The sequence below is a fragment of the Tinamus guttatus genome, unplaced genomic scaffold, assembly GCF_059628265.1.
Source record: "Tinamus guttatus ecotype Peru unplaced genomic scaffold, ASM5962826v1 Tinamus_guttatus_pri_ptg000423l, whole genome shotgun sequence".
NCBI lineage: Eukaryota > Metazoa > Chordata > Aves > Tinamiformes > Tinamidae > Tinamus > Tinamus guttatus.
The window spans coordinates 2,132,909-2,154,528 of record NW_028288957.1 but is presented as its reverse complement, the minus strand read 5'-3'; the positions used below and the strand labels follow the sequence as shown (position 1 = coordinate 2,154,528).

At 41.8% G+C, this 21,620-nt stretch overlaps 1 protein-coding gene across 4 annotated transcripts in view; it reads left to right on the top strand.

Annotated features, from left to right (window-relative positions):
- Window positions 1-968, top strand: part of MAPK10 (mitogen-activated protein kinase 10) — a 115,393-nt gene extending 114,425 nt beyond the window's left edge. For 3 of the 4 annotated variants that reach the window (XM_088531621.1, XM_088531620.1, XM_088531622.1), the window contains one exon: window positions 593-968. In XM_088531621.1, the coding sequence (XP_088387747.1) occupies window positions 593-735 (143 nt within the window). In that variant the 3' untranslated portion in view covers window positions 736-968. Of the gene's footprint in view, window positions 1-587 lie in introns of all 4 variants that reach the window. The other variant, XM_088531623.1, reaches the window with a different exon arrangement.
- Window positions 969-21,620: the final 20,652 nt, after the last annotated feature.

The following is a 21,620-nucleotide window of genomic DNA, read 5'->3' as shown; positions in this document are numbered from 1 at the left end:
TGAGTACCAGACACGAGTTGGTAAGGAAAAATGCTGTAGAGATAATTCTCAGCTGTTAGGACCTCCTGAAGGCCATGCTTTGGTGGGTGTTTGCAGCCCCACAGCACTATGTGCAGTCCTGTTTTTAGAATCATCTTCATCTCTTTCTCATACTGCACTGTTTGATGCCACCACTTCTTCTGAAGTGTCTGCAAGAAAACTGGGACTTCATGAGAAAGTATGAAGAGTTGGTGGTAATTTTTTTTTCATTATTATTTGAATGGTCTCATTGGTATCTGTGTGTCCAGCAGATATGTAATTTGTAACTTGAATAAATATAGATACAAAATGCAGTAATAAGCACGTGAAAAGCTGCCTCTTCAAAACAGACTGGTCACAAAAGAGAATTTCCTGTGAAGATATTTTCACGTTATCTATTACCTAAACTTGTCCTGTGTGGCCTATTTTGTGCTCATGTTTGCAGTTGGTTAGAATGGGCTGTGTACCTACCTACCTGCTTGTTGCTGCTGCGTGGGCACCCTCTGCTTTTGAAAACGCGCAAAGTGCTGGAGTTTCGGGTTTAATCACGTTGATGTTCATTTTCTTAGCACAGGTGCAGCAGTGAACAGCAGTGAAAGCCTCCCTCCATCCTCATCTGTCAATGACATCTCATCCATGTCCACTGATCAAACACTGGCGTCTGACACGGACAGCAGCCTGGAAGCTTCTGCGGGACCCCTCGGTTGTTGCAGGTGACTAGCCGCCTGCCTGCGAAACCCAGCGTTCTTCAGAGGATGATGTAATTTAGGGGGAAAAAATAACAGGAGTTAAAAGCAAGAGAAATAAAATATACAAAGATCTAAAGCAAACAAACAAAATCTTTTCAGCCTGCTTCTCCTACAGTTATGTAATGCAGCTAAGCTCAAATGTATATTTAACTTATAGATGCTCTGCTTTGGTCTTCTTCCAATGATGCTTACTGGCAGGGAGGGGGAAAAATGGAGTTGAAGAATCCTTTTTTTCCCCCCTTCCCCTAAGATGTAAAACTTACGGCTGCAAAAACAGCAACCTGCAACTGTCCTTTTCACTCTGGCATGACAAGGTGTGCAGTAGCCACTCAACAATGTGTGAGTGAATCTGCCTTCACTCCCTGTTTTGTCGCCTTCTGCCCTGTGAGGCAGACGGGGATGAAATGTTTTTTTGCTGAGTACACAAGCAGCACGTGTGTTCACATGCCCATAGCATTCCGGAAGCGCATGCAGCTCTGCGTTGTCGGAAGGACACGCGACTGCTTACAAGCCTGCTGTGTGCTCTCCATAACTCAGTGGCCCATTTCAGGTGAACTGCGTAAGTACATATGTGATATATTAGCAGTATATATTCTATTTGTTTGTTCCACGTTAGGTTGCGTATCTTACATGAGGATTTTGTGGAAGTGAAAATAACCACATCCAACTGCAGCTCCCTCAGACACTTGAAGATGTAGCAACAAAATTTCTGCTGAGAGATGTATATATTTTTTGAAATAATACCTGTTTGTACTGAAAGAAGATACCATAGAGCTTCACATAAAAATGTTTTTTTCTTTGTGAATGTTAACACTTGTTATTCTGATTTTTAGAGCAGATATGCCAAGCTAAGACCCAGTTAGAAGTAAGCACATGTGTCTTTGCAAGCTATGGGGAACAAGAATGAAGGTCTTTCATGTGTGTCTAAGCCCAGAAAGATTTATCTCAGTGAGCAACCTTTCCTGATAATACTAAGCAAGTTTTCCTCCTAATTTGTAGATAGGCTTGCTCTCTTTCATTGGATTGTTCATCTTTGTGCGTTAAGGGAGTATGACAAGGCTAGGGAAACAGATCGCAGTCAAAAGAATGTGCACAGTTTTGTTTTCTTTATGCCTGAGTCCTTAGCAAGTCAGTCAAATAGAGAAAGGATATTTGCAACCCAGTCCCTCTCTGTGCTCGCTGCCAAGAGGCTATTTTCCCAAATTATCGTTCCTTTGCAGGAATCTCCCTGCCTTAGAAAGCAGGTTTTCTGTAGGTGCTTTTGGCTCTTCACTTGCCTGTGCCAGATCATCCCACTCCCCAGAACATTTTATCGGCTGCAATGCGTGGAGGAGAGTGGCTGGGTAAGTAGGTCTAGTAGTCATGTATTGGAAGTAAGAGCAAACGATGCCAGCTGGTGCACTGGGCTCACAGGGTCTCAGCAGGTATCTTAGGTGGTTTGCTAAGTTCCAAAGAACCCAACAATGCCTGAAAAGCAAATGGGGTTTTGCCAGGTAATAACAAGTAGGATTTCCAGCGGTAAATGACAGCAAGGTTTGTTTTTGTTTTTTTAATCAGTAAATGGCAAGACTAGACACAACAATGCATGTCAACTGATATTTTCCTAGTCAGAACATCAATTTACATTTCCCATTGCAAAAGCACAATTATCTGAGCTGGAAATCAAGACAGACCTGAGGCTCTTAGCTGTCCTCTTACCAAAGTGTGTCATTTTAACATGAAATGAAGTAAATCCAACAGTTTCCAAATGCCGGAAAGATAAATTGTTTAGAAAAAGCTTATGGATATTTCAAATCCAATGCTGTTAGCTATTGAAACTTCTACTAAAATAAAACTATTTTGGTAGGTAGCTCACAAGTCTGCCATCCTGTGGTTAGGAGAAAAGCCTAAGTATCAAGTGACATTCTGTTCAAAGGAAAGAAAGCTCATTCTCCTGAGAGGCGGAATTAGTTACATGAGTATAAAGTAGTTTTGGAGTAATTTTTAAGGGCTCAGAGCAGTCTCAAAATTGCTGTAGGAAGTATTTTTTCCCCTAGGTATATTTTTGGTGGATTTTCTTTTTGAAAAAAAATATTGAAAATAAAATTAGGTTGACAATTTTGTAAAAACTAAAAAGCAGTAAAGCAGTAATTGTTAAAGCAATAATTTACTACTGCTAAAAATATTGAGCAATATTTTCTGCTAAGCCATGAAACATCAAGTTGTTTAGTGATGTAACTCACAGTTCAGAGCCAATGATCTTAAAATATTCAAAAATAAACAGCAATGCTTTGTGAGTGTGAAGGCAATAACACTGAGCGTGACTTCTTAGCAATAATAAAAGGTCTTACTTCCAGATTAAAATCTTGACGGATGTATCCTAATAAGTACAGATAGCAAAGGTCCACTTTACATGTCCTAGTGTGCACCAATTGGGTGTCTTATTTACCAGAAAAAAAAAAAGATAAGTTTCTCAGACAGGTGAAGTTGTTATGTAAGAAGAATTGCAAAAATACCATGGAATTAGAACCTAGGAATAGTGGCAGTGTGTTGGCAATGATATTAAGATAACGTGGCATGGACAAATGGTGTTTTTCAGTCACTGTAGAAGATATCCTAGTGAGAAGTGCTAAAATAACTGTCTGGAAGGTATTTAGCTAGATTATTAAAAGCCCTGGTTGTGCAAAGTACCAATGCATCCATAAACCTTTCACTGAGATATAGGAACACATACGGAATTTCAGCCAGCACGGGCTGTAGTCCTTTGTTTAGTAGTGATTGATCTAAGCACGTGCTGAATTGCCTTGATAAAACGGGGCCTATGACAATTACTGCACCTCTTTTTGTCCTTAAGTTAGTTGGTCTCGTTTTTGAGAAGCTCTGCCTGTGGGGGAGACTTGGGGCTGTCCACATTTGATGCTAGGAAAAAAAATGCCATCACTGAAAAACAGCAGTAGTTCTTTACGATTCTATTCTTGCCCTTTTATGGTCCAGCCTGAAATAGCGACCATCAAATAGGAATCGTACCCTGGGCTCTTCTCTGGCTCAGGAGGTTGATGCTGCAGGAATGCAGGCACCATTGCAGTACAGCTGCAATTAAGGACTGCAGGTCTGGACCTTCTGTAACTATGTAAGGTTTAAAAAAAAAAAAAAAAAACTCAAGAAATAGGGCATCTCCCAGTCTTTCCCTCTTGATTCCAATATTCTGTGCAGTGTGATGGAATAGATGTCTGTCTTCTCTTTCTTGCCAACGATCTTTCAAACCTACCTCTTTGTTAAAACCACAGTAACCAGTACTTGGAGAACAGTTTACTCCTCATACTCTGAGGTTTGTGATTGTAGGTACAGCTGCCCCCACTGCAGATGTTCAGAGAATTGGGAACCCGGAGAGTGATGAGAGATGTGCCAAGGCCCCAAAGGGGCAGTCTGCGAGCCTCTGGCTGGCAGTGCACAGGTGCATATCTTCCATCAGCAGGAACTTTGGAAAATATGCCTAAGATGTTGTCTGCATCTGCAGTGCTTGAAGACCCTAAGAAATCCTGTCCCATGTGGCTTGCTTAAATCATGTGGAGAGCCATCAGCAGAGCAAGGAAAATGACAGAAGCCTCTTGATTGTCAGTGCATCAGCTACAGACAACAGCTTTGAGAAGATGGAGAGAAAATCACAGAACATTCTTGCTTTATTTTCAGGTGAAATATTTCTGCTTAGTATGAAAAATGCAGGAAAAGGATAGAATCACTCCTAAAAAGCCTCCCTCCCTTTTTCTTCTCACTGATAATTTTAAAGCAGCATGAACCATGATTTGCTTGAAGTGGATGAAAGGTTACACATGCTTTCAATCCAAATTTTCTGTAGCTTTTGAAATTGGCCTGCAAGTACTGGCTTGACTTGATAGCTGCAATGCTACCTTTTGAGTTTTGATTACACCTGAGTTTTGATTACATTCTGTTAAAATGCAGTGCATTTTTAGAGAGAGAAAATATTTCTTTGACTTGGTTGCACATTGTTCTCTGAGGGTTTTGTTGTACTGTTAGGAATCCTCTCATATTACCTAGAATTTCTTGGCACAGATATATAAAGAAATCTTAGCAAGTTTTTGTTGCGTGAACAAAAGTGGGGTGCAAGTATAGGAGCTTGGTCAAGAAAGCACCAGAAAACCTCCCTGGGTACTTCCCTAAGGCACTCAATGTGTTTCTCTGGAAATCACCAGTTCCTGTGTGATGCAGGTCTCAAGAGATGACACAAAGCAGAGCGTGATACGTATCACACTTACAAGCTTAGAACCAGAAATAAAGTCATATATATGATTTTACCTTCATATATATTGCTTGACTTTCAAGCTTTAGGCTAAAGAAGATAGATAGGTACAAAGCCTTTAGGGAGACTTCCAAAATCCTGCTACTTACCCATTTGTATTGTATTTTCCTATTTCTGATTTTTTTTTTCTAACAATAGGTTTTCTTATGAAAATAAGCTGATAGACTGTTTGCCTGAGAAAGTCAATTTCAACAAATCTGCCAGTAAAAAAAAAAAAAAAAAATGCTTGAATTTGCTATTCTGAAATCACTGTCAAATATAATATTTCAATTCAAAATATCTTTTAATAGTGATTTTTAGTTTTTATATCAAATATTGCAGTATTTCAAAGGATCAAAAGTGATTTTACTGTGTTTTCCTGTATGCCTATATGCTACAGAGATTTTAACTTTTTGTCTGAATTCAAGCATGGAAAAGTGAGATCTCAACAAAGGTAGAAACAAAAATAACGTTGGCCATGTATGGCCAAGTCCACCATGTGTGCTTCCAGGGAAAGTGAATTGAAAGAAAACCTGCAGGGAGGAATTAGACTTTTTCTTTTAGTAGTCTCGTTACTGGTTCACTTGAAGTTAGGATTTGCTATTCTGTGTGTGTGTGTGTGTAAGGGAGTATGTAGGCACATCATTTTTGGAATCCTAGTGTTGCATTCAGATTTGACCCAAATTCTCCATGTGTGTCTCAAGTTCCAACATGGATCGAGAGCATGACTGTAGCCTACTTGCACATCTTCAAGAATCTGATGGCTGTGCTTATTTGAACTTCCACCACTTGGCAAAGGACACAGTGGGCTGCCTGCAAGCCCCAGGTGACGCGCACACGCAGACACACGTGTGCACAGTGTGCCGTGAGTTTAAGTGTTCCACAAATCCGTTGATGTCGTCTTAATTAGAGAGGTGGTGTTTGGGGAGGGGGGGGTGGGAAAGGTGTCTTCACGGATGAGCTGGAAACCAGACCTGTCCAGTGGGATTTAGGGCGATCTATGTAATGTAGTAGGACCTTGGCAATGTGGCCTGATCATTTTTGCTCTTTTTCTTTAATTAACTATTTATTATAAGAGTTGGATAATATAACTTAATTTCTGGTCAGGCTCATTGACACAGGGCAAGTTTGAGTTGTAAAGAGTGGTTGATTTGACAAAAGAATGTTGAAAATCTTCTAGTGGGACTAGTGGTGCCTTTTTCCCTAAAGGAAAAGCTGAAAAGCACTTACTGAAGGAAGACATAGTCAAATTGGGAAATAAATGTGTCCCTGCCATGCTTATTTCAGGCAGGTAAGCTTGTCTGGCTAATTTTCACTGAACAGGGCCATTCTTGTCTTCTGGAAAGCAAGATACTTATAATGTAAATAGTTGTATGTTTTTTTCTTTTTTTTTCCTCTGTAACTAATATGTAACAATCCAGCACATTAAAATAAGGCCACTGTATGCCTGAATATGGTGGACCTCAGACCTTTTTCCCACTCGGTCCTGGACTGAAAAGGAGGGTCCTGGAGGTTTCAGTGTATATATAGAATCTTGTATATTTAGTAAATGGAGTAATGGGACTTATGGCCAGTATACGTTAAAGCCACAACAGTAACAAAGCTCAACTAGCAGAAACAACTGTTCACCTTGCCATGTCCATCCTGTAATAAGACCTAAGTTGCACCTGCCTGTAGTTGTGCATGATCAGACTTTGAAGTATAACTAATAAGGTCTGTAATGTGTCAGTGTTCATAAATGTATATTTAAAAGAAAAACTCCAGACCAACATCTGAAAACCAACAACGACAACAGTTCATTGTTAAGACTGGAAGGTGAGACACGTCCAATGTTGTTGCAGGGTTATAGTTGAAAGGGTGAGCCAGCATCAGCATAACTGGGCTGCAGTAGTGACATTTGCTAAAGACCCAACCTTATTTCCATACTGTTTTGTTCTTACTCTGGCCATCTGCTCTTCCCTGTGTGCGGTACAGGGCCAAACATGGCCCCAGTCACCAGTGTTTCATGAGTCAATGTTGCCTCAGTGATTTCTGTTCATGTAGCAATTGCTAAACCAAGGTGGGGATCTCCTTTTCTCCTGCACAGCAAAAGGCATCCCGCCCGAGCTTCCTCATGAGGATAATCCTCACTGCTGTCCTCATTCCTGCCAGCCGACTGACTTTGCAGTGTTCCCAATAGCAGAGCACAACGCCGGGCACCGTATTGATCGCGGGCTCCACGAGGTGCGTGTTGTGCCTCGGCGTCCTCCCTGCTGCTCAAAGTCAGGACGGAATTAACACCCAGCACGTGCTGCAGATACGACGCCTGTTTTACACCATTTTGACCTTAGGATGGGGAGGAAACTGCTGATCTTTACCGATGTGGACTTGGACTATGTATACCTGGGAGGAAAGCTGTAGCGAATCTCGGTTCTCGTCCTCCGTGCCGCTTGCGTCCCTTGGGAGCAGCTAAGCGGAACCTGCCGCGGTGCGAAGGCCTCAGTGCCCGGCCAGGCATGGAGGGCTGAGCTTCCTGCCGCTGGGACGCGATTGCCGAAAAGCCTGTGTATCGAGCAGGGGAGACCGGGACTGTGCTATGAAGGGTGTTTGTGGTGTTTACTTGGAAACAAGCTTTGCTAATTAAAATAGTGTATTCTGGAATCATATTTGAATGGCATTAAGGGTATGAATGATAAAGAAAAAACTGTACACGCATACAGTTCTCCTGGCTTCTTGTTCCTTTTCCTTCAGCGCTCGCTAGGGGCTACAGATAAAGCCAAAAGCGCTGAAGTTGGATGGGTTGCAAAATCTGCTTGGTGCTCTTTCTGACATGCTCTGGTGACCTCAATTGCTGTTGAGTATAAGAAGCTTTTAACAGTGCTCAAGGAGGGTAAAGGGATTTTGCTGGCTCTCAAGATTGTTTTCAAGGAGCTGAAGAGCAGCTGCCAGAGCGGACCTGGCAAGTTTTTGGCAGGTCCTTCTCCCATCTCATGGTCTATGAGAAAATCCAAATCAATTAAAAAGGCCAACCATAATTACTATTTGGGACTTGATTTTTCACAGATGCTGAATGCACTTGCCTTGATTTCAAGTGCAAAGGAACAAAAAGGGCAGGTGCTGGGAACTACTGCAGATTTTTTTCTCATTTCTTGCACAGCTTATTCTAACTAGCTTCATAATTAAGTGAATCAAACCACAATGTGCAAGGCAAATTCTGACATTTGGATTCCTTGTGCATAGGAAAAAAAATACAATCAAATGAAATAGCCTTCTGTCCTAAACAGTAGATCTGCATTTTTATTCGGACAGGAGAGACCTGTCTCCTGCTTTTTAGTGCTGCTGGGCATTCAGCACAAGTACCTGTGTAACAACAGGCCAACCTGTGTGTTTTTTATTTATTTAGTCAGCTTGCTTTATAGCTTAAATATCGCTCATTTGATAAGGGACAGTATTTGTTAAACTGATGCGCTACACCAGTGGAACCAGAGTTGAAGGAAGGAAGTCAGGCCATCTGCAAAAACTCCATCTCTGCATTTGCTCGACGCGAAGGATTGGAAAGAAGGTCAGTGAATATCCTTTAAGACCAGTTCAAACATACAGGAACCGCTTCTTGGCCACCCTGTGTGCTGTATATGGCTTCAATGAGCTGCATTTTCAGAGCCACCTTAGTATGATGGAAAAGCTAAAGCTTCCTTATTCCCTTGGCAACATTTTGCCAGAGACTGCTAGTGCGGGGAAGTGCCGTATTTCCAGGCTCCATTTGCTGCCCGGTAGGTGAGCTGCTGCTCAAATGCATAGCAGATAATGCTCCAAAGGAGCATGAGCTTCAACATGCTTTCCCAAACCTCCCTGTTAGCTGCCCGGTTTGGAGCCTGAACTGCTAAGCTAGAGTCTCTGAGAAAATGTGATTATGGTGAGAGTATAGGGAGCCTGGGAGGAAGCTGAGCTGGTAAAATTAATACCAATTTCCTAATGTAGCTGTCATTTTAAAGTGGACTGCTGGGAAGGAATAAGTGGTGTTTGTCTCCTGGTGCCTCTGTATAAGGCTCTGTCCGCATTCCAGGAGGATGTCTAAATGGAATAGTAATTTGCCTGGGGGGGAGAATAGCTCTTTCTGAATATGACTATTAATGTGGGCAGACTGAGGCTTTTGTTAAATAAGTCTCGTAGGGAGTGGCTGGCTGCTGCTGTATTGGAGTATTTTTAGCCGTTCTAGCACCATCAGTCTAGAACTAATAATGAGAGGGATTTAATATTTCTTCAGACTAAATTCTGAGCAAGATGGTTCTCACCTCTACTTAATGTCTAACATTGCAGAAGAAAGGTGATTACCATGGACTTCTGATGAAAACTCATAAATTACCAAAAAAAAAAAAAAAAAAAAAGGCAGCTATCCCTTCTCTTTTCAGAAACAAACATAAAAAAAACTAATGCGTTAATGCGTGGCTGTGTAAGAGTGTTGTGCACGTTCACCTGCCTGTTACTGACCCAAGTTAGGTAAAGGCCTGTCTGATGCTATGGGATTATGCCAAGGTGGACAGTGAGAATCTGTGTGCGCGTTCTACGAAAATGTCTTTAAGCCTTGATCTGTCATCAGTATATTTGCAGAAAGAGTGAAGTTTTGTCCTAGGTGCTGTATTTAGGTCCACTTAAATGGATGCTGGATATTCCGTCAGCATTCTCTAGATGATATTCCTGCTTTTGGAGCAGATGTTACCTTTTCAGCTCAGCTCTCTCCACTAAAATTATAATTGCTGTAGGGCCCAGGACATCACTGAGGGGACCGAATAAAGAAACGCCACTTTTAAAGGTAGTGAACACAATGAGAAATAGTCATACCTCATGTCTGAATACCACTGAATTTCATCAGTTTTAAGCAGCGAGGGCATTCTCCAAATTGTTTTTCACAAGCAGGTAAGAAAGCTTACTACTAAACAGTGTTTCCAGAGTCCCTTGAGATTTTTAGTGTATGTTTCTCTGACATGTCATGCAAAGTGCTTAAGATGATTGTGCTTCTCTAAGTGAAGGAGAACAGTCAACTTTGGCAGTGTGCAGACTTCCCATCACTCTTTTTTCAGCAAAAAACGACAAAAGTAACATCTCCTTGGCAGCATGGCAACACTTAGACCACCCTATGGATTGCAGGTGGGTCAGCAGGAGAAATCTGGGCAGGTTTCAGCACAGCTGTACTCTGAGCCTCTATCTTTCTGACCTTTTTAATCACAGAAATGAATACAATGACAAGGAAATGAAAACGGCAATAAAAGTAGTCTGTGTTAAGATAATTCGTTTGCCAACACTGACTGCATGATTTCTGAAATATGCGGGATAAATTTTAGTTGTTCTTTTTGGCCATATTTTCTAGCCTTAGCAACATACCAGAATAATTACGTTGCCCAGCAGTTCTACCATTGGGATGTTAAGTAGCTAGCACAAATCTGAACGCAGTGATCACTCTCGCCTTCACTCACAGCACTGTAACACAGGCTCTGTTGGGATTATTATTCCACATCAATTCTGCCCTGTGTTGCAACCAGTTCACCAGAGCACCTTGTAACTGCACAGCGTGCCGTGGAGGCACTTGTAGAAAAACTGATGGGGAAGGATGGCAGCCGTGGTCATTCCCGCTGCTGCTTTGTGTTCAGAGCCCTCCTCGCAGGTGCCTGGTGCACTGGTGTTTTCTCTGCGTGCAGGGCTGCTTTTAGCCAGGAAGACATATACAGGCCAGGAGTGCCACCTAAAGGCAACAGTGCTGCAGGCTTCTCCAAGAGCACAATTCAGCGAACCCTTCAGCCTGCAAATCACCCCCTTGTTAGAGTTGAACAAACTGTACATGTGAAAGAAAGTTTGTTCAATCCCTCCCCGTACCACTGGGTATGACAGATTCTCAAATGATTATCCCTAAGTCACGCATGACAGTCAGTTGTGTGTGTGGGTAGCTTTGGCCACCATCGGGCTCTTCAAGGCTTTCTCTTCCATTTAGTTCAGCTGTTACAGCAGTAAAATAGGATTCCACTACCTTGCAGGGAAATTTTTTTAAGTTATTTTCCCCATAAATCTGACTTCTAAATGTTTGAATCTTTTTATGTCCACTTTAATAGAAAGGCATTCTCTGATGCCATACCTTAAATACACCTTCCCATAATTTCAATAGTATTAAAAGCATGACAAAACTTTCTAACTTACTCCAGGACCTTTGGCAATCTGCAGAACTCCTTCTTCTCTGCTTCAGTTGCTATACTTACCACAAAGCAGCTCCCAACCAGGAACGTGTGCCCTGTCTCTGTTTCCTGTTCTCTGAGGATTCCTCTTCTACCCTGGGTTCTGCCCTGGCGGTACGTGGGCTCTCTCGGGCCATTCCAGTTATGCTTCCTGGGTTGGATAAAAAAAAGAAAAGGTAGTGAACTTTGGACAAAAATGAAGTATGCATCTATAAAGGTGACTGTTTTCTAAGAGGGGGGAGAAAAAAAAAACAACAAAAGGTTGCCTTGTAATCTGATTCTATCATTGAGTCCCTGTTTCCTGTGGCTTTACAGCCAGACCGTTTCACATCCACTATGATGTGTAAGGTAGTCATTTCTGCCTTGTAATCTAGGAGGAACAAATGCTGGCTATTCCTAGGATTGCTAAATCATAGGAAGATCAACCATGTCATAGTATTAATTAGTCCTTGCTTCCACCAACAACTACTTGCAGCAGCAGAAAAAGTCAAGAATGGCAGGCTTAGGTTCAAAGTGATTATGAGGCAGAGATCTCTACTGTGAGTAATACTGATTTAAGCTAATATTTCCTGTAGATCTGTACAACTGAACCTGCTGCTCCCATGCATACCAAGCATGCATATCAAATTCCAGACACCATCGCTTTTGCATAGGTCTACCATCTTCTGCTTTAAGCTTTAGTGCATTTATTTATTAGAGGCTGCTCTGTCAGTTCAGTAGATAATCAATGGAGTTCTCTTCTGAAGACTCAATAATTCAGTGCTTATTCAATAATTATTACATCTCTGATTTAACTTAGCAAAGCAGATTGAAGCTCTTTTCTTTCCTTTTTCCCCCCCCTCCTTTTTTTTCCCCCCTCTCCTTTTTTTTCCCCCCCCTCTCCTTTTTTTTCCCCCCCCTCTCCTTTTTTTTCCCCCCCTCTCCTTTTTTTCCCCCCCCACTCTGTTCTATACCAGGACTATGCACATTCTATGTGCATTTGTAGAGAGTGCGAAAATCAGTCACATGATGGTAAAGCAGTAGTCTCACTGCAGGTGGTTTTCTTGTTATGAAGACAGAGGTTTCAAAATGAGTGCAGCGTACTCCTGTTTTTGGATTTCTATGATGTTTGTGATAAATGTGCATGTCGGCCATAGCACAACATTGAACATGGTCATAGGCTTGTTTAGAAAGTAAATTACATTGTACGCAGGCAGCAGCTGAGCTTTCAGTTAGTGTGGGCTTTTCAGGAAGTATCCATAGGAAGCATTCCGGCACAAAGGCCTGCTTTTGCCCTTAACAATACAGTGCTGAAATCCGGCCATAGACTCGCCCCCCAGGACACTGCAGTGCAGGGGGGCAATTTGTGCTCTTCTCATTTCATGCCTGCTACGTTCTGAGGGGTGCAGCTGTCCAAGTAGTAAGAGCACAATCATCTCCTATAGCGGCTTTTTTTCTGTTACCCAAGTTAGGTGTTTTTTTGTTTGTTTTGTTTATTTTGGGGTTTTTTTGGCAGGGTGGGGAGGGGTTGTTTCTTTGTTTGTTTTTCCATGTTGAAAGAAAATAAAGGTGGTTGCCAAGCAGGTGGGACAGCAGTTTCAGGGAAGCCGTACGATTCTCCAGGAGTACCGAACGGATGCGCTCCCAGACGTCAGAGCAGGCGGCTGGGCGGCCGTGCCGGGCGCTGCGGGCCGCTCACTGAGCGCCTGAGAGCAGCTCTGGTTGCGGCCATCAGTCTTCAGGAAAACACCACGTGCAGCGAGCACAACAGAGCAAAGCGGTCCCTGCTCATCGGGAACAGTCCAACCTGAAGGCCAAAGGGTAGAACTAACACCGAATTAGACCTTCACCTGCAGCCCAGGGGTGAAGTCAGGTTCAAAACCCTGGGTGCTGTTGGATGGTCAGGCTTTTGTGACCTAGTGTAAGAAAATTACTCCCAGCACAAACACTCACACACACACTTCAGTACAGGGAGGAAGGGCTTGCGGATGCCCAGCGCATGCAGCCGTGCACAGGGACGTGCTGGTTTGGCACTGCCCAGGCAGTGGCCTCCCCACACTTTCTGTCCGTGGGAAGAGGACTTTTACATTTCTGCACAGTGCCTTGGAGCAATTGCTCTTCTGGGCACTGTGGCCTCTGATGTCAAATAGTTCAGCTTGCGGTTTGGGCCTCAGCTGGCATCTGGTGTCTTCCCTGAGATTTGGGAATGTGAGCTGGAATGTTCATTGTCACACGGACTAAGAACTAGTCTTTGGTTTTCCCGTGGGAGGCCTTTTCTAAGTAGTTAGTTCTGCTTTGACCTACTCCTCCAGGAAGTTGCACACTTTAAAAAAAAAAATGGAGGCAGACAGCTCCTGACACTGGAAGAAAAATGATGATTCTTTGAGTGCACAGGATTTAAAATAGGAGTTAAAAGAACTAAGATGAAGGTGATAGAAGTACAAATCTCTCTCAGCCCCTTGCCTTTACATCCTTGATGCACTGGAATCTGGTCATCCCCATTCAGGCCAAAATTCAGCAGGAGCAGGGTTGCAGTCGCCCCTGCAGCGCAGAGCGCGCCCATACGGTGCCCTTCGCTAACAACACTAGTGCAGGCCCCAGTGCTAGAGCTCCTGCTCAGCCCAAACCCGCTCTGCCACCAAGAGGAGATTTGGCTGGATGAGGAGGTCTCTGTCAAGGCCAAGCTTCAAACAGATGGAGGTGGAGAACAAATAACAAACGTGGCCAACTGCTGAGATCAAATGTAGTTCTTATTTTACAAAAGAAAAAAATAAACAAACTAGTTTTTTGCTTGTTTTTTTTCTGTTGTGCCTGATTTTTCTTTTTCTTTCTTTTTGTTAGTTTTTGTGACCTTTTTTTCTTTTTGTGACTGATCTTGTTCTGGTGGCAGGAGGAGGTAAATGCCCGGGTGCTCTACAGCAACGCAGTGTAGGATCTGACAGCCCCTTCCCTTCTCAGCTTGCCACCACCATGCTTTTTGGAAAAGTATGGCTATTTCAGGAAATGACTTACCCGTGTCTCCTGTCCTGAACTAATTATAATTTTTTAGAAAGAAAAAAAGCAAAAAACTAAAAGTCAAGATTTTAAAATTCCTCTGTATAAATAAATACTCTGTGTATGTAATTTAAATAAAAACATGTCTTTGAAATCAGAATGAATGTGGACTGCTTCATACATTTCTTTCACCTCATAACTTCTGCCTTTGCTGGAGTATTATCATTATTAACATCAAATAAGTGATTAGTATCAAATGGAGGATGACGAAAAAGAAATTTTGCCTTGCCATTTAGAGCTACTGGATATGTTTATTTTCTATTTTGTGCAGACAGTCTGTGGGGAGTGGTAAGCATATAATGTGATAGATCATATTCAGCCGCATCTGATAAAAGAAAAAACAAGACTTGAATATAATCCTTTGTGCTAGAACACGATATACTGCCAGAATTAGTTGTTGGTTTTTTCTTTTAAAGAAGCATAATCAAATATCTTGGTGTTTAAGGACCATGTAAAGAAATGAGCTATACCTGTCTTAGTGCTTTGATTGCAACTGTTGCGCTAATGGTTCAGATCCTTTACAACATCAGCCCTGAAGTATTGTGAAGTTTTAACACCATCGGCATATTTCTTCACAGAAGACAAAAACAAAACCAGGTTTTAAACACCAAAGGCCAGAACTCATTGGATGTTGACATTAGATTTCTATAAAATGATTTGCACCTTTTTTTCTTTTAGGTCATGAACAAGTTGGCAGGCCCAAAGAGCATAGCCACAGAGTATCCCGTGGTTTTAGTAACTAACATTGCCAGGACACCCAGTCCGTCCTGTCCCTGCGTTTCCTTGATGGCTGTAGGGAGCCCGCCCAGGATGGCCCAGGCTGCAGGAGCAGGTGAGGTGCAAGGTGCAGTGATCAGCGCAAGGCTCTCTGGAAGGTGACCTGGGCCAGCCTGATCATGTCTTATATCCCCTTTTCCTCCTGCCTGATTCTTTTCGAAGTTCCAAGGTGTTACAGGTTAATGTTTTCTTGAATTAAAGAAGAAAAAGAAATTTCTTATATGCCCTGCAAGTGTTTTAATCATTTGGAATAAAAATTTGGGTAGTCATGAGATTATATTTCGCTTAGGTTAAGGTATATTTTCTTTTTTTTTGCACTCTAAGCCTCAAAAAGTGTATTTTCTAAATCCGATGCCATGTATACTATTAGTATGCAAAATATGCACAAGTATTTCACCAGTAATGCCGCAAAGAAAGCGGGATGAACTAGTATTGCAAGAATTCTCTTAAAATAATCACTGGACCAGGACTGAAGTTCACTTTCTGAAAATGTCAGTTTAGCTATAAATTTGTTAACCCGAGGGAATTTGATCCCTCTCCTTCTCCAGGCTGTTGCAAGAGAAAATAATTAATGCCTGCATGGCAGTTAGCTTCTCCCAAGAGGAATTGCACAGATGTAGAAAGATGATTGTGAGGGCTAAGGATTAATTTTGATAACTTTAAACAGATAGCTGAGATTACAGGAGCTGCCTAGGGGCTTTTGACAGGCATTTCCCATTAAGGAGAGTGATAGGGGATTTGGCTGTCCATTTTCAGCTCATTTTATTGGGAGCTATTTGATAAAATCCCCCTAGCAATCTGTGACAAATCTCAAAATCAAGAACTAATCATGTTAATATGTAACCAGTCCAGAAGGGTTAAAGACATACATAGAAACTTCCTGCTGTATTTCAGAAAGAGGCACAGTGACATTGAAGACTGTTCTCCTTTTGGAGTTAAGTATTCTGGAAATAATCCAAGGTCTCTGATAGCAGAAATCTTTGCTCGGAACGATTTATTGTTTAAGTTGCTGCATTATTTGATTCATGAGACGCAGTAGGATTATACCAACATTGAATTGCTGATGAGATAATAGAGATTTGTCTTAACTATTTCTTTTGGCTTGTCTCCGTTCCACATACAGCTGTTAAATCTTTCTTAATATAGATGAGGTCTAAGCAGTCTTTCTATGAGGCCTGAAAGTGGTGTTTTGGAGGGAAATGCATAGGTCCACCTGAGTCCAGCTGTGTTTTAGGATCACATTAATTTCTCTTTTTCTAAGGTAAATAATGCAGTGTACCCCCATCAGCTTAGGTTGACAAGATTTTTAAGTGCAAGCAGAAGACTCACAAGACTATTTGGACAGCCTAAATGGAAATGAGATGGAAGGAGACAAGAGTGATGACCAGCTGACTCCATTGCCTTGTCCCATAAGCTCTATAGCAGTTTATTCTCCAATGAGTACCTTATGGATTCAGCAGAGAGAAGCAAAGATAAAACTTCTGACTGGAAGAATTTGCCACTCAAAGTCATAGATAGATAGAACTCAAGTCAGAAGACCTAGCAATATTTGTCAGAGCTGAACCTGCCAGGAGGGCTACATTTCCATACAATATCATATGCAGAAATCTAATCATTTCTCTCTTCTCCACCTGTTTTTATCACTAATAAGATATTTTCATGGTTATTGCATATTAATGACAATAAGACGATAGGGAACCTTCATTATGGTGATGATGCAGGTTTGTTGTTATCTTACATTCAGTTTGAATGAAACCTGCTTGGGCCTCCCTGTTTTAATAATCTGTGATGCAGACTATTAATGTGTTACCAAAGATAAAAAGATACTTTGTATTGTTACAAAATGGAGAAACGGAGCTAAGGGAATTTTACATTTTTTAACTCATCTATTAGTGCTATACTGTGCAGGAGACATCAGCAGAGAGAAGGTTAATTATAAAGAAAGCAAAAAAACATACAAAAAATACATCTGTAAATATTTTCCAGTAGTGTAGGAATCTGCCGGGTTTTTTGCTCTAAGTGAAAAAATAAATAAATAAATAAATCTGCCCAATGGAAGAAGAGGTAAAAATGGGTTGTCTGCTACAGGTTTGGCTGATTTAAAGACAGTGCATCTTGGGATATTTTAAGCAATTTAGTGCTTTCCTTGAAGTATATTTCTGCTTAGTGGTAGCCCCCAGAGTTCCAGGCAGTATTATGGATATTATAAGTAGCATTCTGGCCACTCGGATTTTCAGGAGGAACATACCATTTTCAGAAAGCTCTGTTTTGGTGTTTTGAAGGAGTCAGAGCTTTTTGTCAAAGGCTCCATGCCGAAGGCATGACAGCTCTGCCAAAAAGGTACCGCACTGCTGAAGGTACATAAAGAATATTATATGAAATATAGTATAATCTAATGCCTCCAAGCATGCCATTGGCAAAACATTAGATAGACACAAAGGCTCATTAATGTGGTAAATTTATGTGCATTTTCAGATGATATGATTTTTTGTACATTATTTCTTTTATCAGTTGAAGCAAGTCCAGGGCAAGAGGCATTTTCTTTGTTTTCTGCAGAGCAGAGCATCAGAGCACAGTCCCTTGGGTAAGGAACACAATTCCAGTTATGCCGCATGGACAAGAATACATTAACCCAGTCAGCTGAGTTTTCAGACTTGTTTCCTTGAACAAGTCACTTAAACCATCTGTGCAGCAGTGAGGAGGTACGCACTAATGTGTTCCTAGGATATAAAACCACAGAGTCAAAGCTGTTTTTAGCGTTAGAAGTGTACCGAAGCACTTGCCCTTGGGTTCTTGCTTTGCTAGTATTCTGTATAGAAAGCACTCCAGTAATGTAATGAGAAAAAATAGCCTCTAGACCTTCTCCTCGGTAATAATTACACAAGCAGTGGCTGTAAGGACTTTCCTCTGAGTTTTAACAGGCAGAGTTAACCTGTGTAGCTGCACGGACTTGGGTGTATTTGTGGCAGTATCAGTGAATGAGCTCACTTGCAACAACTCCCTTCAGAGCGAAAATACAATGCATTCCATTTTCTAAAAAAAAGTGATTTTTGTTACTCTTTCTGTGTCTGTATGTTGGAAGCTAGGAAGACAGAAGAATTACACTGACATTGGCATAGTCTAATGCACTTAAATAAAAAACTGTTTAAAAATGAGATTTTATGGATAAAAAATGAAGTGGTTGGCACCATATTTGTAAAAGCAACTCCCAGCTAGACCAGGTTGGAAAAAAAGATAGAGATAAGCAGGTGGGTAGAAATGTACAGGATGTTCCAAGTCAGTGGGTGAAACAAGTCCATAGGGAGTTAGGAACACCTGGACAGCAAGTTTTAGAAGGTTTAAAAATGGTAAGAAAGACTAAGAGTAAAGTTATCTCATCCTGCTTTCTGGAGCAAGAGGGTGCTTTTGCCACAGAACTGTAACCTTCCTGCAACTGAAATGTTTTAGGAAAGCTGCAAGAGAGGGGGCTGTAAAGGGCTGCCAGGATAGATGGTAACTGCAGGACAGCATCAGGCTGACAAGACAGGACATTGCAATGTGCTACTGCACAGAATAAATGCATTTTCTGGAGAGTAGAAGTCACAAAAGCAGATCTCATTGCCTCTGCATGTGGGGCGCCTACTGCAAGTCAGCTGCCTCCAGCGAAGTCTCCTGTGCACTGGGCAAGAAAACTGCATGTGCAATGTTAGAATAGAAACCTCTCCCATGGATTTGATTGCGTCCAGAGGAGGTAAATTTATTCAACCTAAGTGAGTAGTGGTTTGATTCATGGCTGTTTCATTTTTAAATTCTGATCTCCTTCCTGCAATGTCGTTGTTATTTAATCCTATGAAGCACAAGGGCAACTGCAACTACAAAAGATTCTGAGAAGAAAAAAATACCCTCCTGCACACTTGTGGATGGAATTCGTTTTTTTTTTTTTTTTTTTTTCCCTCTTTCCAAATTACGTTTTAAGACTGCTATGGTCCTCCTTTTATGTTTGTTTTGTTTGTGTGTGTGTGTTTGTGAATACTTTTGAGTACAATTTTATGCATATTATAAAGACATTCCGTCTAAAAGGTCTTCAGATTTAGGGCCCAGCAAGCAAAGTTTGTTTTTTTCTTAATTGCAAGGTGCACCTGCTTTTAGCTCCAAAATGTGGGCTGTCCAACTACGGTAGAGCAGCTGTAGCATCTGGCTGGGCAGTGTGGCCCCACAGTCTGTATTCTACCTGCTCTGAACAAACACGAGCCATCTCCAGCTTGTGCTCATATCCACAGCTACTAATCAGACCACTTACAATATAAATTCACAATCTATGTGCAGACAAGTCACAAATCAGAGAGGGCTGATTTCTGCAGCTAAATACTTCAGGTAGTGTGAGTGAAGATAACTTTGGTTCTCAGCCTTGTTGCACTCACCAGGACACAGGTGTTTCCTGACACAGGTTGGCCTACTGTCAAAAAGCAGGTAGTCGTTTCACATGGAAATTGAGTAATATCATGTGGTCTTCTCTTTAGGAAAAAGCAAAAAAAAAAAAAAAAAAAGCAATGTGATAGTTGCACCATTGACTCTGGAAAAAAAAAAAAGTAGATATCTCGCACAAAAGAACTTGTCAGGCTTACTTATATAAACATGCTGCTCTTTACTAGCAGCAAGTAGAGATCTTAAGACTATTTGGAAAAAATATACTAATTATTCCTAGGAATTGTGAAAGGATACCTTTTTTTTTCAGATTCAGTGATCTACAAATAAACTGGTTTTCCATAATTCAGGTTTTACTCACACTCTTAGAGCTCATTTTTCTCTGCTAATTTCATATCTAATGTTATTCCTACTGTTATATATTGATAAGGTCATTCAGATTAAAAGATATCAGTTATCTTCCTTCATATTTTGGTGCCTGCATGCACATAATGTGTGTTTGCTTTCTCAAGTCTCTGCCTTTGAGACCATGGCTGCACTTAAAACTTTTAAAGGAAACAGTCAACAGCAAATTGTTTCCTGTAATAGAAAAGAGACCTTTTCCTGAACACAACCAGCTAAGGGTTTTGGCCAGAATCTGACTGAATGGTCCATGCCAAACCCCCTTATCATAAGCTTGTTTTAAGTGTCATATAAACCAGGAAGGTTAGTGATAGATGTGGTCACAGTGCATTTAAGGTGCGCTGTCTTGAAAATACCTATTTCCAAACCAGGAGACTAATAAAAGGTACTGGACAGTTGTTCTTTTGGGAGTTTGTTTTGTTTGTTTCTTTGCTTGTTTTCCCTAATGTTTCTCTTTTTCTTCCTCTTGGTTAAATGCAACCTGGCCAGCTTCTGCCTCCATCTGTGTGAGTTCCAGGTCAGGGATCTCTCCCCGTGGTTTTCAAATTCTAATGATTCACTGAAACTCCTACAGTTCCAGCGTTTCCCAGATTGCCAAGCAAACAATTGGGAAGCCTCATAGCTAAAGCCTCTCTGCTAAAGGAAAAGTACCTATCTCCACCTAAATGTGAAGTTCATGGCTGGGGAGAGATGAGGGAAAAAGAGCATCCCAGCCTGCACCTTCGTCAGGAAAAATAAGAGTCATTTTGGAAAGGGTCCTACTCTGCACAAGGACTATAGGTGGTGACAGCTTTTCTTTAACAAGATAAGGAATTACAACAAGGAGAAAATACACTATCATACTGTTTCCAAGCCCAGCAAAAGTCTGATGTTCTTTAAGCTGTCAAAGTATTTCTTCATGCTTTGGTACAAGAGGATCAGAAAATCTTGTGGGGAAACATATGCCGTTGTTTGGCTCTTCAAATACTGACAATTTCCCAGTCTGACTTCAACTGGATCTACACTTGTTTGTCACAGGGGACTAACCATGTTATATGTAATAGTGCAGTCCAAGTAATAAGAAGGCTATTCATGGAAACCTCTCTTTTTTTTTTTTTTTCTCCCTCCTCTAGTTTTGGTGACATGATTATGACTTACTAGGATGGCATGCTGCATGATTTGAATATACCCCTCTGAAACATTTTGTGTTGGTGATGAGTGTGCCTTCCCTGGGGCAGTATTATTTTCTGTCCCCCTGCAATGTGACAAATTTCAGAGACGAGGACATGAGGGGAAAAAATAGATGTTTTCCATTTAACTATAACTGGTAGCACTGGTAGCAAAGCCCGATAATGTCACCGTTGGAGCCTTCCTTTTCCCCTGCCGTGGCTGTCCCGGCGCAGACCGGGCTGCCCGGCCCCGCAGCAGACACTGCAGTCAGCAGAGTCCCCGCTGCCAGCGCCGCGGCCGCCACGTGCGCGGCTGCCTGCGGAGCTGCGGCGAGCGCGCCAGGCCGCGGGGCGCCTCGGGTGTCCTCGCCAAGCGGGAATGTGTCCGGCAGCTTCCCGGCGTGCTCCGTAGCCTGTCAAAACATTCGCTGGGAATTAATGGGGCTATGACGAGGAAGGGACCAGCGCACGCTGCTGCGGGTTGTCATTTCTCCCAGTAAGGGATTCAGTCACCACTAACGATGGTTAACGATGAGGAGCGACTGCAACTGACTGCATAATGTGCATTCTGTGAGTATAAGGCTGTCATTAGTCATGTGATAAGTATATGGGA